Source organism: Eurytemora carolleeae, unplaced genomic scaffold, assembly GCF_000591075.1.
Source record: "Eurytemora carolleeae unplaced genomic scaffold, Eaff_2.0 scaffold941, whole genome shotgun sequence".
Lineage (NCBI taxonomy): Eukaryota > Metazoa > Arthropoda > Copepoda > Calanoida > Temoridae > Eurytemora > Eurytemora carolleeae.
Window position 1 is genome coordinate 97734 of NW_019396895.1, and position 15210 is coordinate 112943.

A 15210-nucleotide genomic window follows, 5' to 3' on the forward strand; every position below is an offset into this window, starting at 1 on the left:
GTTCATAGCTTGATCTAACTATTCTATGTGTATTGGGTTCATAGCTTGATTTAACTATTCTATGTGTATTGGGTTCATAGCTTGATCTAACTATTTTATGTGTATTGGGTTCATAGCTTGATCTAACTGGAACGTTCATAGCTTGATTTAACTATTCTATGTGTATTGTGTTGACTTTTATAACAAAATTTTAGTTTCCAGGCAAAGCTGGGTTCCAACGCTAGTACTATATAAAGTTTATAAATAGGTATTTAGTCTCTGTAAAAATTCATCCTCTGAGATTGTAATATTTCCTCCCAGCTCCGGGTATAAAGCACGATGAGCCGTCTAAATCTATCCTGAGCTGTCCAGGGTTCTCTTCCATTCTTTACAATTTAATCTATATTCCATCTTCAGATCCTAGATCAGGCTTCATCCAATTTTAGGGGTTCAATCCAGGGGTTAAACAATTTGAAGGGGGAACTTGCACCCTACCCCCACCCCTCCTCCCATATTCTTACTTCAAGAAATTTTCCCAATTAAGCAAAAAACTCAATATTTTGAGTTTTTTTCAGATTCAGAAATTTGTTCAGATGTGACGATTAAGTCTTTTTACATTTTAAATTTTAAAATTACATTGCAAACATTGCATTTTAGCAGATGCATCTCTAGGCTCTAGCTGTCCAATAATGATAATTGACAGCATAAAACTGGTCTGGTGCAATTCTGGACAAATACAGAGAGTGTCTCATTCCAACATAGAGATAAGGAAAAGTTCAAATTTACGTGTTACAACTTTGTGATGACGTTTAGAAACTCAAAATAAATAGATTTATTTGGTTGCCTCTATGAAATTCATTTTTTTTTTTTTTCTCGAAAGCCCTTTAAAAAAAAGGAGAATTATGATTGAAATAAAATATTGAATTTTGTACTTTAATTTGACGCATGGTTTTTGAGTTGAATAGAATTTGCAATCATAAGCAAAGAGGAGGATCACATTTTTCTCTGAAGGACTGATGTAGGATGTTAGGTGTATTTTCTTATAAAAATTATAATGTCGGGTTGAAGTTTTTCTTTTTTTGTTCAAATATCCTCTAATGTTTAATTTCACAATTTAGCATTTATTTCGGTGATCATATAAGAAAATACTTTACAGCCTTGATTACATTAACAAAGAAATTTTAGTTTTTTTGCCAAACTCAAATCATATCATCATATATTTGCAACCCAATCCACAGATATTTTAAACTGTAAATTCTGTAAGCTCACATAGTCGAATCAGGTTGCAAAGGTTGAGTTGTTGACAAAAATTTACCTCCTTCGTGCCTGATTGATAACAACAGATTAAAAAAACAATCCAAGAGTCAAGCCAAATTAAAAGTTATAGCTTAATGTAAGGGGGAAAAATGACCTGAAAATTATTATCTAAATAATGCTGTCGACCTTCTTTGTACAACTCTTCGAAATTCTTCTCTCTACAAAAATATTAAAAAATATATGTTTAAAACTTTAAAGAAACAAGAACATTCCATTGATCTCCATGTGTTCAAACAGATTTTTTATGTTTAACTTATAGATACCAGAAGATATACTTTTTGTTTGCAAAAATGTGAACTGCATTTTCAAGCAGGAATAGGCTTTTAGTCCTTTTTCTAGTAACAATTCTAAATGTTAACGGTTGATCTTCAGACACCCTTTTTCTTTGTAAATCGTATTTCACGGATTTTTCTAGTTAACTTTGTGCGTTTTAAAAATAACAGATGTTGGATTTTTTTCCGTGCAAAATTGCTTATCTTAAAATTCGTAAACCATCCCTGGGGCCAGGCGAGTTGCCACAAAGGGCCTTTGTAAATTGGTTATTCTGTTATCCGTAGGTGAGTTTAAAGGGGAAAATAAAGTATATATAAAGTAGTAATCTCTGTTAAGCTGTCTGTTGGCTGATGAAAATTGATAAATCCCTTGATTGATTTGCATCAAACTTGTATTGAAGAACTTGGTAGAATCACGGGAATGTTCTAAGCTTGGTTTAAAAATAGTTTAGATATCCAAGCAAAGTTAGGTTTCCTAGTCTTTTATATTTTTTGAATTCCTTGTTCCAACATCATAATCTTCATTGTTCTTGTCCATTGTTCCATAGCTGATCACAGATCCAACCATATACACCAGTAGGTAGAGACTGAACAGGAATATATACAGTAGTAAGCGGTTATATCAATACAATGAAGACGACTTTCGGTTTCAATTTTGATTGATATCAAGCTGTTAAACAGAATGAATACACATAAACATAGAAGTCTAGAGGAGCTCTCTATTAAAAAAGCTTCTCTTTAATTACTTTAATTGATTCCTTAACTACGTTATATATAACAGCGCATAACTTGTAATGACGCTGTTAAGAACCAATTCTAATCTAAATAAGAAATACAGTTAGTTGATATAGAAACTCAGTACTGTTTACTGAGAGAGAGTAATCGTTTCCTGTTTAGATAAACAGGTTAACGATCGCGGCCGTTGGTAATGGTGTTTATAAGTCACAGGATTGTAGCCATGTGGATCGTGTCCTGGTTGAGGCATTGATCGATTAATTGCGAGTGTCCTTGTTGACATCAATAGCTAACGAGATTGTGCCAAGTGGTAGTGACGTTGATAATTCACGGGATTGTGGCCGTGTGTTGACAATGATAGTTAAGAGAATCTGAGTTGTACCTGGATAGATACGTGTTAGAGAAACTGTTATGGAGTATGAAATTTACTACAAAAGTGGTAGCAGCGGCGAGAATTAAGGAATCCTAGTTAACTGCCACAGACTCCAAGGAACAAAAATATAAGAGTTTAACTGATTTAAATGATAATAGGAGAAACTGTGTCAGAGGAAACAGTAAACAGTAAAAGTATAGCAACAAGTTAGGATTGCTATCAGAGATGCAGACACGCACCCCTGACCCTTTAGTAAAAGTAAATTCAACCTAAAGTCTGACAGCGTCAACCTTGTTGCACCGGCTAGTCCTATTAAATGTCTGCTTTATTAACCCAATGGCCGGGCAATACAGTACTAGAGTGTAACAGTGGACAGTTTTACTAAGGCATTGGATATCAAAATATCAAAATACCGAATATGAAGAAAAACGGCTTGTATAAACAATTTAAATTGTACCCTAGATAACCAAGTGAAGAATCAGAAACCGGAGTAACAAACATGAAGGGAACCGGAGTAACAAACATGAAGGGAAACGGAGTAATAAACATGAAGGGAACCAGAGTAACAAACAATAGAAGATGGAAAACTTCAATAAGAAGAATTGGCAGTCCGATTGCAGAGAGTGGAGGAAACATAAAAAGAAACTTGAAGAATGGAAAGCATTAAAAAAGATTCAAGAAGTTAAAACAATGTTAGAGCAGAACAAGAAGATGGATAAATCACAACAACGTATGGAACATCTACAGTTAGAGTAGTGGAATCAGGGCAAGCAACCGAGGACAGAGTTTTATTGAAAGAGCTCTTAAATATGATGGAAATGATGTGAAAACTTGGAACTCATCTGATTAACGATGACTGGGAAACAATCCCAAATAAAGATATAAAAGTAATGGTTTCATGTATCACGGGAGTAGCTAGAAGAGAGATATTACCGTTTTTTTCAACTGGGAGCAGCATTTGAGAAATGTGAAGCAGGAGTGTTCTTGTAGAAATGATAAAAAGATTCTCACAACAAAAATATGATGAGAGCAAGAGGGCGGAATACCTGGACAAGAAACAGACAGAAGAGGAGGAGACCATGGAGAGCTCGTGCAAACAAGATGAAACAGAAACAGGAATACCTGGACAGGAAACAGGAAAGTGGTGAAGATACCAGAGAATATTATGCTGACAAGGAAGAGTTATGATTACAAGTATATGCTCCAAACAAGAGGAGCCTAGTTGAGTTTAAGGACGAAATTCTCAAGGGACTGTACGATGTAGAGTTGAAGGAAACATGCCTGTTTTTTATGCTTAAGGAATCCAAATGGAAATCCAGATGGAAAAGACCAACAGTTATCTCTCTCCTGATAGACATAAGTTAGAAACTAAATATATCAATAGTTTTGAGATGATAGAAAACAGCAAGAGAGCGGATAAAATGTGGGAAACAAGAAACAGCAACATAGATAGTTCTGAGACGACAAAAAACAGCGAGAATGTCATAGAATTGGATGAAGTTAACCATGCGGAAAGTTAATGGAAGTTAAACATGGTACGTTCAACAGGTGGAATAGGTGGAATCATTCAGTAAATCCCAGCACGGAAAATTGTAATACAAGAAGTGACAGAGTCTTGCTCAAAACAAGAAGTTAGCCGTATACCTTAAGTTGGAGAAAGAGAACTGGGTACAGGAACTTCGAAGAAGCCAGGCTACCAGAATAGCAAGAACCAGGTAATTAGCAGAAATTATAAAGAATTATGCTGATTTTAGAAACATTTTCGATAGTTACATGATGATTCAGAGAGAAAGAAAACTAGAATACGAGAACTTCAAGAAATCCATGAAACCAGAGGAACTGGAACCAGGTCAAGAACTAGTATTTCAGGAGAAAATAATAAGTTATCAAGCAGTAGACAAGTCGTGTACCTAAGAGAACGTAGATAAAACATTAAAAGAAAAGATAAATGATGTATTAGAGAACCAAATTATCCTACAGAAGAGAGTAAGAAGACATTTATTCCTGAAAACTTCAAGGCAGATAAAAAGGAGATCTTACACCAAGATGAAAAGTTGAAAGAGGAAATAGTCAAACCATTTTTGGATAAGTTTTCTGCTCTGGTGGCAAAATCGAGTGGGGCATTTACTACAATGGTATTAATTAATTAAAAAAATAAAAACGTTTAGAAGTTTATAATAAAGCTTTTTTTATTTTATCACAACTTAAAAGCAATAAGCCAATAAAATCAACATATAACATTCAGCTTTAATTTTAACGCAAAAAAATATTAATAACTTTTGCATACATCTATTATATAATTTAATTCACCTGTTCATTTTCAGTTATAAGTAGAATAAAAAATATGACATACAGCATATATCCTAATCATTTATCTGAAAAAAAGATAAATATAGAACCATTTCTAGGCCATACAGTATATCATATATGTTATTATACAGGCACAGAATATATATTAGAGTGGAATTTAATAGAAAAAAGTGTAAAACGGCCATTTTGTTGTACTGTTTCCATACTGCAGGTGTACTTCACATATTTTTGCTATTTAACCTTTTGAGTCCTGGAACATCATTTTATAGAAAATCTAAAATTAATATTAAAAGAAAACCAAATTATGAAATAGGCTGGTTTCATAATTGACCAGTGATCATTTCACATAGACTCTATGCCTTTCACTTTACAAACGATGATTTTCCAAATATAATAATAATAAGGAACTGTATCTTGAGTCTTGATCACCCACAATGTGCAAACCTTTGATATATCATGACTTTGATCTAACAAAATTAATAGATGTAATAGCTTTAATGTCATGCAAAGACTCGACATGCATAGGGTTGCAAAGATACAGCGATTAAAAAATTGATGACAAAAATTCGTTTATTTTATTTTCTATCTTGAATATTATAGTTTTTTAATGATTAACTTTTATATAGGTAACCGTGTAGTTCTACTAGTATCTTGTAACATGTATTTTATATAGGTAACCGTGTAGTTCTACTAGTATCTTGTAACATGTATACATGTGTGGGGTACGTATAGCTTACACATGTGCAGGGATAACAATTCTTTCATAATTTGTATTTTTTGAAAAGTGGTTTAAACTAAAATTTTTATATTTAGTTATGACTTATGAATCTTTAATCTCATATAAATTTCCTCCATGCAAGGGATGAAAATATTCTTTTCTTCACCAGATATGAAGATTTCCAATACCCCCAACTATAAAACCAACTAGAATATTTTTATTGCCAAATACAGGGGGGGGGGGGTTACCAGGATATTTAAATCTCTGAAACACATATAATCAATTGGGTCTTTTATGGTTAAAAATTAAGCTGATCCTTAAAATGTGCTTTTACTACAGCAAAAGGTAAAAGTGTTCAGTGTATTTGTCTACCTCATCAAATATTTTTATTTTTTGCAGTTTTAACGCCTGCAGTTTCAAACCGATAGTTTTGATAACTATTGTTTTCCGGAACGATCGTTTTGAAAAGGATCTTTGATTCGTTTTTATTCTTAAAACGATCATAACTTAGTTTCATCCATTTCAAAAATGATTATTTTCAAAAACGATCGTTTTTAAAATCTTCGGTTTGTTCTCACATTTTTTTTATCGTTGTAAAACCGAAACGATCGTTTTTAAAAATGTCAAAAATGCCCATTCCTATTTCTACTGAACCTGTCTTCTTACCAATATCAATAAAACTGTAAAGTTTACAATAAACTACTCGTTAGTCAAGCTTAATTAAAATTGACGACATTGATCTGCAATTTCCTTGACTGTAGTTATGTTGTGTGTCTGTACCTAAAGAGTGTGTGTAAGGTTTACCGAACTTGTCTGCACAAAAATTCATTTCCTTTTAATTTAATGTAGCAGAAGAAATGCTGTATTAAAATCAATTTCCTTTCAAAATTTAATATATAGCAGGAGAAATGCTGTATTAAAATCCATTTCCTTTTCAAATTTAATGTAGCAGAAATGCTGTACTAAAATCCATTTCCTTTTCAAATTTAATGTAGCAGGAGAAATGCCGTACTAAAATCTAAATCAACAACAATATGTTATCTACAGGGTTACACACAAGGAGTAAGAAATAAAACGAAGATATAACTGACGCGGTTAAGAGGTTATTTCTTATTAAAATAAAGTACCCGTCTGCAAAGCATGTATGATCATATGATAGGGCGAGACGCGTCAGTTGTCTCCCTTCTATTTCATACTCCTTGGTTACACACCAAGAATGTAAAAATAGCGAATCCAAGGTTAAGTTTTCTGCCTTACAAGTTTTCTATTATCTACCTTGTTAAATGATTTAGCAAAGAAGAAACACATTCTTTCAGGGAATCATGAATATAAAGCAGAAAGTATTAATTCCGCACAGTCGTCTCTATCCTTTATGGGCAATCCTTTATTAAAAATAAAAATTCTTTAAATTTATTACCAGTATTACGGTATTATTTAAGCAGTCAAATTACAGACCTTGGTTACCTATATATTAAGTTAAACCAAGAACTCAGTCCATATCTTTGTTTCAATCACGAGCTGGGAATTAACAGATCCGAAACCTACTTCTCCGGAAGCCTACCAATATCAGAACCATGTCTTCCATATAGTATAATATAATCTTACTAACATAAAATATTGGTTTCAAGTGAAGAGGATAAAAAAGGCAACATTTTGGTAAAAAAAATCTTTTTCGGGTTGACACATTTTAAAAACACGCGGTAAGAAGAATCGGTCGTAGAGCTTATTCCAGCTTTGTTAAATCTGTTATCCGCTTGTTTAAAGATTTGTAAATCGTATCATGTCTTTATTGACATGTGATCTATTAATAACAGTGTTTTTTTAATACATTTAGAGGTTAAACCCGATTATTTTTGAAAATGTGGCATTTAGGTGTGGACAAAGCAAAACACACAAATAAAAACAAAATTAAACAATTCAAACATTTTATTTTTCTCTTCCTATGGATTCTGGTACCTAGAACAAGCAGAGTACATTTCATTAAGTTTAATTTAGAAAAATTACACCTAAAGATAAATTATATAGGTTTAATTAATTAGTACGGGCTGGGGGACATGTCGTCCCTCCTTCATTAATTCATTAATCCGACCTCCATCTGGGCCGGAGATAAGAAACCCTGAAATCTACAAATGGAAAGGGAAAAGGAACAGACAGGGGAAAGGGGGGAAGGAACTGTCGTTAAAGGAATTCCATTTGTAGAACAAAATCAGGGTTCGCTGAGTATGATTCTCCGACCACCATGAATTATCTTGAGGGAGTCTAATACCGTCACATGTTGAGGTATCTTCAAGATATTGTCAGCAATGACAGATACACCTAATTAACATTAATGTTAGGACGCCGAAGCTTATTTGATTTACGCAGGTCTTGGAAAAACAGCGGTGTCCCATGTCGTGGATTCTTTTGAGATGTTCCAGGTACTGCAAGACCGCGCCTTTACTGGTTGAATAGAAGGAATTGAGCATGCTGATGAACAAGATAATTATAATTTAGCTGACAACTTGAATAAATGACTTGAATGGTGTTGAAATGAATGGGCAGAACCTACTCATAAATAATAAAAAGGTTGATGATTGAAGTGATGATCTTCGAATGGGTTCGATGCGTCAAGACTATCGGAAGATATTGATGAAAACCAAATATTGATTGATTGATTGGTCAGAGTCCCACTACGTTGCTTTTGTGAGAGGCAAGGCTCCCATACTCGTCTTGCAGTCCAGAACGTCCTTCTTCTTGTCCGTGAAGGAGAGAGGGTAGGGTTCGATGAATTTACTCCAGTCCGCTTTACTACATGATATAGACTTCATCACATTTTCTACAGGGATCCCAACCCGATATCTGAACAAAGAAAATTAATTTTAAATCCGTAACTTTCGTCAAAGCCTGCTACATTTTCTTAAGATAAAAAAAATTGAATAAGCTAAAAAGTAAAATTGTCAATAAAATATTTTTGTTAAAAACTTGTAACTTGTATTGTAAAAAAGCTTTGTTTTCAATGTGGGATAAAACTGAATGGACGGTGTAATGAAATTTTATGCTAAAAAGGCATATTATTGTCTACCTGAGTTAAATTATTACTATGCTAAAATGAGATTCAAACATAAGAGTTAAAATGTTAATTATTTAGTATTAATGTTACCTTCAGCCTATTCCTAAAACTGATTAGAATAATTTTATTTAAATATTTCAAAAAATTAAGTTTTTAAAATATCGATAAAAAATGAATGAAATTAAAACTAACAAAAACATACGCTTTGATTATAGTTGTGAGCGCGCGTTTACGTTCCCGCTCAATAAACCAGTCCAGGAGGTAACCGGACATCTTAGGTGCAGTACTGTACAGCTTGAAGAACCTTAAATACAAATCAAATCAGGGTGTCCATCTTTCACTCCCCAAACTTGATATGATTAATCTAAGTTATGTATGGAGAAAGGTCTTATAGCTTTTAGGTAGAAAGAATGGTTCTATATTTGCTCTGATTTTGGTACTTCTCCCGGATTTTTAGGTCATTATAAACCAGATGATAGTTAAGGATTAGATTCGTTTATAGATGATAAAATTAAACCACTACACCGGACATCCACATCCGACATTGTGCAAGATTATCAATATCAGCCACTAGCTAGAGTCTTAAGCACTTTCGCTTTTATAATAGACACTAACCAGCGACTGCCCTCTTGGTTATCGATGCAGGATAAGTATTATAAGATATAATGGTTGATAATGAAGCAATACACTAATGAATGATTTTATGATACGATCTGCTAGAATATCTACACTTGGGTCATGTATTGATTCAGTTATAAAAAGGATGTGTTTATCCTTTTTTAATCAAGGTTTTATAAATCAAGACTTCGGATTTTTTGTTATTACATAATAGATGTACTTATCAGTATTTAATAGTGCTCTATATGAGAATTATTTAATGCTTAATAAATTTTGGTCTATGTATGAAGGCAATTTAAAGCCTAATTTGATTAAATTTTCCAAAATAAAAAAACATTTAGAAATTTTTATAACCTTTTACTAATATTCAATTGAAGATGATGTGCCTCTCTTCTGTTATTCAAGAACTTGCATATATTAATTTCAAACGAACTTACAATAAAAGTTGTATTTTTTACTCCAGGAGTCTCTGAGCTCCTTTCATTACCTACCTGACATAGTCTCCTTGACTCCAGTAGTCTGAGTTCCTTTTAAGACCTACCTGACATAGTCTCCTTGACTCCAGGAGTCTCTTAGCTCCTTTTAAGACCTACCTGACATAGTCTCCTTGACTCCAGGAGTCTGAGTTCCTTTTAAGACCTACCTGACATAGTCTCCTTGACTCCAGGAGACCTACCTGACATAGTCTCCTTGACTCCAGTAGTCTGAGTTCCTTTTAAGACCTACCTGACATAGTCTCCTTGACTCCAGGAGTCTGAGTTCCTTTTAAGACCTTCCTGACATAGTCTCCTTGACTCCAGGAGTTTGAGTTCCTTTTAAGACCTACCTGACATAGTCTCCTTGACTCCAGGAGTCTGAGCTCCTTTTAAGACCTACCTGACATAGTCTCCTAGACTCCAGGAGTTTGAGTTCCTTTTAAGACCTACCTGACATAGTCTCCTTGACTCCAGGAGTTTGAGTTCCTTTTAAGACCTACCTGACATAGTTTCCTGAACTCCAGGAGTCTATGAGCTCCTTTTAAGACCTACCTGACATAGTCTCCTTGACTCCAGGAGTCTGAGTTCCTTTTAAGACCTACCTGACATAGTCTCCTTGACTCCAGGAGTCTGAGCTCCTTTTAAGACCTACCTGACATAGTCTCCTAGACTCCAGGAGTCTGAGTTCCTTTTAAGACCTACCTGACATAGTCTCCTTGACTCCAGGAGTCTGAGTTCCTTTTATGGCCTACCTGACATAGTCTCCTAGACTCCAGGAGTCTCTTAGCTCCTTTGAAGACCTACATGACATAGTTTCCTTTGCTCCAGGAGTCTCTGAGTTCCTTTTAAGACCTACCTGACATAGTTTCCTGAACTCCAGGAGTCTATGAGCTCCTTTTAAGACCTACCTGACATAGTCTCCTTGACTCCAGGAGTCTGAGTTCCTTTTAAGACCTACCTGACATAGTCTCCTTGACTCCAGGAGTCTGAGTTCCTTTTAAGACCTACCTGACATAGTCTCCTTGACTCCAGTAGTCTGAGTTCCTTTTAAGACCTACCTGACATAGTCTCCTTGACTCCAGGAGTTTGAGTTCCTTTTAAGACCTACCTGACATAGTTTCCTGAACTCCAGGAGTCTCTGAGCTCCTTTTAAGACCTACCTGACATAATTTCCTCGACTCCAAGAGTCTCTTACCTACCTGACTTAGTTTTCTAGACTCTAGGAGTCTCTTAGATCCCTTGAAACCCTACCTGACATATTTTTTTTGACTCCCGGAGTCTGTTAGATCCTTTGAAAACCTACCTGACATAGTTTCCTTGACTCCAGGAGTCTCTGAGCTGAATCACATGACGAATACATTCATCCTTTTTCTCCTCCGCACTCAAAGAAGCCAGCGCAGACATTATATCTAAATAAAAGCAATAAATTAAATCAAGAATTTTAAAAAAGTATTTATTTGCTAGAGATCTTCCTTTTAAGAAAATCTTAAAGTCCGCTTTGAAGATATTATAAAAATATACTAATTAATTTTCAAAAGATGAATGAATGGATTTACCTAAGACCTCCATTGTGTACATATAGTAAAGGATCCTGTATGCCGTGAACTCAAGCCTGTTCTCTCCCCCAACCTCCTGGTACAGCATCTTCAGCTGGGACTGACACTGGTTAAACTCGGTAAAATCTCCCTTCTCAAGAGCTACTCGCGCATGCGTCTCATAAACCTAAATCAGCTGAAATGACTTCTTGAACCAGTTTAAAAAACATCACTCTTTGAAAAAATATCACACTAATACCCTTTAAATATTTATCTTTTCAAAGAAAACCACGTCTGCTTTCAAATTTTTAAACTGATTAAGTGCTCAAATAATACTTAAATTAAAGGGAGTGACCGGCTATGTAAGGTAGTTGAACTAAGTATGCAGTGTCGTAGAAAACTTCATTCGGATTCATTTTGGATATATAAAACTTTTCAAAGATCTGTAAATCCTGAGTTTGAGCTAAGGTAGGGCTAGTGGATATGAGGTAGGGCTAGTGGATATAAGGTAGGGCTAGTGGATATGAGGTAGGGCTAGTGGATATGAGGTAGGGCTAGTGGATATGAGGTAGGGCTAGTGGATATGATATTACTTGAATAAATTCCTTCCCCTCCCCCTTAGTAATCCTACAGGAAAGCACTTGATTAATTTTTACATAATAAAGATAATATTTTAAGGCAACAAGAGTCTTGTATGAAATGGAAGTGAGCATTAATTTATGAGGCTTTTAATAAAATCTTGTCCCCCAAACATATATTTGTCAAGAAAGCTCAAAATAGGTGTTTACAACTTCTTAAAATTAAATCGGAGAAAATAATCTTTTGGTATAAATGTGCCTCCATGAGTTTGCCCAACAGGAACCTACCTTGTGAGCTTCAGGAGCTTCTGTGAGTCTAAGGAACTGTTTCTCCAACTTTGTACATGTTCCAACAATATGCATTTGCTCCCAGTCAATCCCATCCCTGTCCTCCCAACTCTCATCCGTCTTCAACAACTTGTCGTTTAACGACGCCAAGTTCAAGGTTTTTCTCCGGGCAGGGGGAGGGGATTCTCCGGCGAACCTTGCCGCTCTTTTCATCTTCTTAGCTGATCCGCCAATATCACCCTCCAATTCCATTTGCAGAGGGTTAGTATAGAAATATGGGACTTTTTCTCTTTTCCCACCTTTACCAATTGGAACCATGTTTGGATTCCGACCAAAGTCGGGCTGTTTAACATCATTTTCCTTCTTCTTATTAAATATATCTTTCCGTCCTGTTCTAGCCAAGAGAGCTCCTCGCCCCCGTGCTCCACCCCGAAAAACCTTCCCTCGACTGGACGTATCTCCGAGGTGTGATGAGAGCTTAGAGCTTAGGGTAGAGGGTAGAGCTTCTTCCTCCCAGTTCTTTGTCCAGAGTGTGTTCGAGCTGGCCGCTGCAGTTATTTTTCCTTTCAGGATAATCTGAACCTGATCCTTGTCTACATCAGTCATACACTGTTCAAAACACCGGGATACATAGGCTTTCAAGGCTGGAGGCCAGTCCTCAGGATTTAGAGATTTAACCTCTTCTACTTTTTTAGAAGGTGTTACATTAGGAGAAGTGTTAGCAGGAGGTTTAGCTGCTTCTGTAGGCTTAACAGGAGTAGCAGCCTCCTTGTTCTTGTTCTTATTCTTCTTCTTACCTTGATTGTTGAACCCTTGATACCCATACCCAGCGTTCCCACCCCAAGCTCCCGCACCATACCCTGCACCCCCGAATCCGGGCCCTCCAAATCCAGGGGGAGCACCGCCCCCATACCCTTCCCCATACCCTTCCTCATATCCACCCCACATTCCACCTCCATATCCCTCCACAATTTGATCCTGATCAAACCCTTGTACAGGTGCCGGTGCACCTGCACCACCCTCCTCCCCTGGTATCCCAGGTTCCTGACCAGGAACAGGAACCGCTTCCTCTCCCGGGGGTGCCTCCACCTCCCCTGGCGGACCCCCTAGCGGCGGAAACTCCTGATTCCAATTTCCAAACGCCGCCGGCCCCGGCCCACCCATCCTAGGTCCCATCCAGGGTCCTCTAGGACCAAATCCTGGACCACCACCCCACCCAGGAACTCCTGGTCCCGCCCATCCCGGTGGACCACCTCCCCAACCCGGAGGAGGAGGACCATTATATCCATATCCGCTCCAGGGGTTCTGTTGACCCCAAGCTGGGCCACCACCTCGCCCTCTATGCATTTTTATCTGTAACACAGTACAGTACATGCTACACTTGTTGGAATACAGTATTGTTAGGAAAATTAAGGATCAGTACAAATATACCTTTATAAAGAATATAAATAAGTGAAAAAATCAAAATATAAGTTATCATTAAATTTCTATTAAATATGGTTTTCATGACAAAATAAGTGAGATATTAATCTTGGTGTATTGCAGTTCATGGTGTTAAAAAAAAGGTTGAAACTTAAAGTTGATTTCATCTAACCCATAATAAATGCAAGTTTATGTATCTTGTATCGAAGACATCCTTGATTATGTATTCTGGGCCACTTTTCTTTTTCCAAAGACATCCTTTATAAATTTTGCATGAATTGAACCCCTTTTAAAATATAAAATGGGACATCTTTAATAATTCTTGTTGGGACACCCTTTAACACTTGTTCTGAGACCCTCTGGCTGAATTTGCAAATTATTAGTCCATAGTAAGAAGTACTAATCTAACAAAATTAAATTTTCTTATAATAAATTATCACAGAGAAAATACAGAAAATTGAGGAAACTGGTCGACAAAGATACTTGAAATATTCTTAACATTTCAATAAAGTTCCGTCTGCTTATCCCATACAGAGTAGAGTCCAGCTCATATTATGGCTGGACTCTACTGGAAGATCCACTTTTCAGCTGGTATTCTGGTCCAAGGAGATGAACTATTATTTAAAAAGTGGACTAGCTTGAACGAACTGATTCATTTTGTTTCTAAAACAAATCATAATTTCATCTTAGAACAGTTAAGTAAATAAGCTATTTTTATACTTCATATTTCAAAAATGTTTTGTTTTTTGGTCTAAAAAGGACAAAAAGTCCTTAAAAATTTTAGAAAAATGTTCAGAATAATATATAAAATCAAGAAAAGACTAAATAAAAATTAACTTCACTTTTGAAGCATTGCTTAGGATACGAATTCGATGGGAACAGAACAAAAATCTAGTTTAAAGGGACTGTAAAGGAATTAAAGGGGGTATAGACTGAAACCTAAACATTTTAGGATTTAATGGATCTGATGTTCTTGTCTCGAGAAATTGATATAAAACTGTGTCTTTATACGAAAATTTATATATATAAAATTTTATACGAAAATTTATATATATAAAATTTTGTATTAAAATCGTTGGTTTAAACCGTTCATGTTCAGCAAATACGCAACCAATCTAAATCGGCGATATCCCAGAGGGGCCTTAAAACTTAGGTTTGCTCCTATTATTATTTGAATTTTATAATTTTTCATTTTTTATAGATATAATTGATAATATAATAAATACGTCCGTATAACGTGACTAGAACTCCCACCAATGCATGGCAGTGCAGTATCATTGTAACGTGATACAGACGGAGACACGTGACAAAGATACTGCACCTAGCTCCTCTGGGATATCGTCGTTTTCAGACTGGTTGCGTACATGCTGAACATGACGATTTTAATACAAAATTTTATATATATAAATTTTTCGTATCATTTTGACACAGTTTTAAATCAATTTCTAGAAAGAGGAACTCATATTGGTCTTGATCAACTCCTAAAATGTTTAGGCTTCAGACTATACCCCCTTTCATTTTTCCTTTACAGTCCCTTTAA

General features: G+C 35.6%; 2 protein-coding genes across 3 annotated transcripts in view; both read right to left on the reverse strand.

Annotated features, from left to right (window-relative positions):
* The window catches only part of LOC111709873 (cartilage-associated protein), a 21770-nt gene extending 16717 nt beyond the window's left edge, over positions 1 to 5053 (reverse strand). For both annotated transcript variants that reach the window (XM_023483800.1, XM_023483799.1), the window contains exons 1-3: positions 4987 to 5053; positions 2069 to 2155; positions 1391 to 1454 (exon numbers count right to left, since the gene is read on the reverse strand). In XM_023483800.1, coding sequence (XP_023339568.1) covers positions 1391 to 1454; positions 2069 to 2155; positions 4987 to 4994 — 159 coding nt within the window. In that variant the 5' untranslated portion in view covers positions 4995 to 5053. The remainder of the gene's footprint in view (positions 1 to 1390; positions 1455 to 2068; positions 2156 to 4986) is intronic.
* Positions 5054 to 7612: 2559 nt separating this feature from the next.
* Positions 7613 to 14333, reverse strand: LOC111709869 (leukocyte receptor cluster member 8 homolog). Its single transcript, XM_023483795.1, has 5 exons — positions 12186 to 14333; positions 11404 to 11569; positions 11151 to 11256; positions 8956 to 9057; positions 7613 to 8542 (listed from the first exon to the last, which is right to left on the reverse strand). The coding sequence occupies exons 1-5, from the start codon at positions 13620 to 13622 to the stop codon at positions 8374 to 8376; spliced, it is 1980 nt and encodes a 659-aa protein (XP_023339563.1). The 5' UTR covers positions 13623 to 14333; the 3' UTR covers positions 7613 to 8373.
* Positions 14334 to 15210: the final 877 nt, after the last annotated feature.

Bases quoted from the DNA above. Each gene is read 5' to 3' on its own strand.
- LOC111709869 (XM_023483795.1), bottom strand. From the start codon at position 13,622: ATGTACTGTACTGTGTTACAGATAAAAATGCATAGAGGGCGAGGTGGT. The intron at 11,570-12,185 runs TAATTTTAAGAA...CAGCTGATTTAG, and splicing joins AAAGATTATTTTCTCCGATT to GTTTATGAGACGCATGCGCG. The intron at 11,257-11,403 runs GTAAATCCATTC...GCTTTTATTTAG, and splicing joins GTACACAATGGAGGTCTTAG to ATATAATGTCTGCGCTGGCT.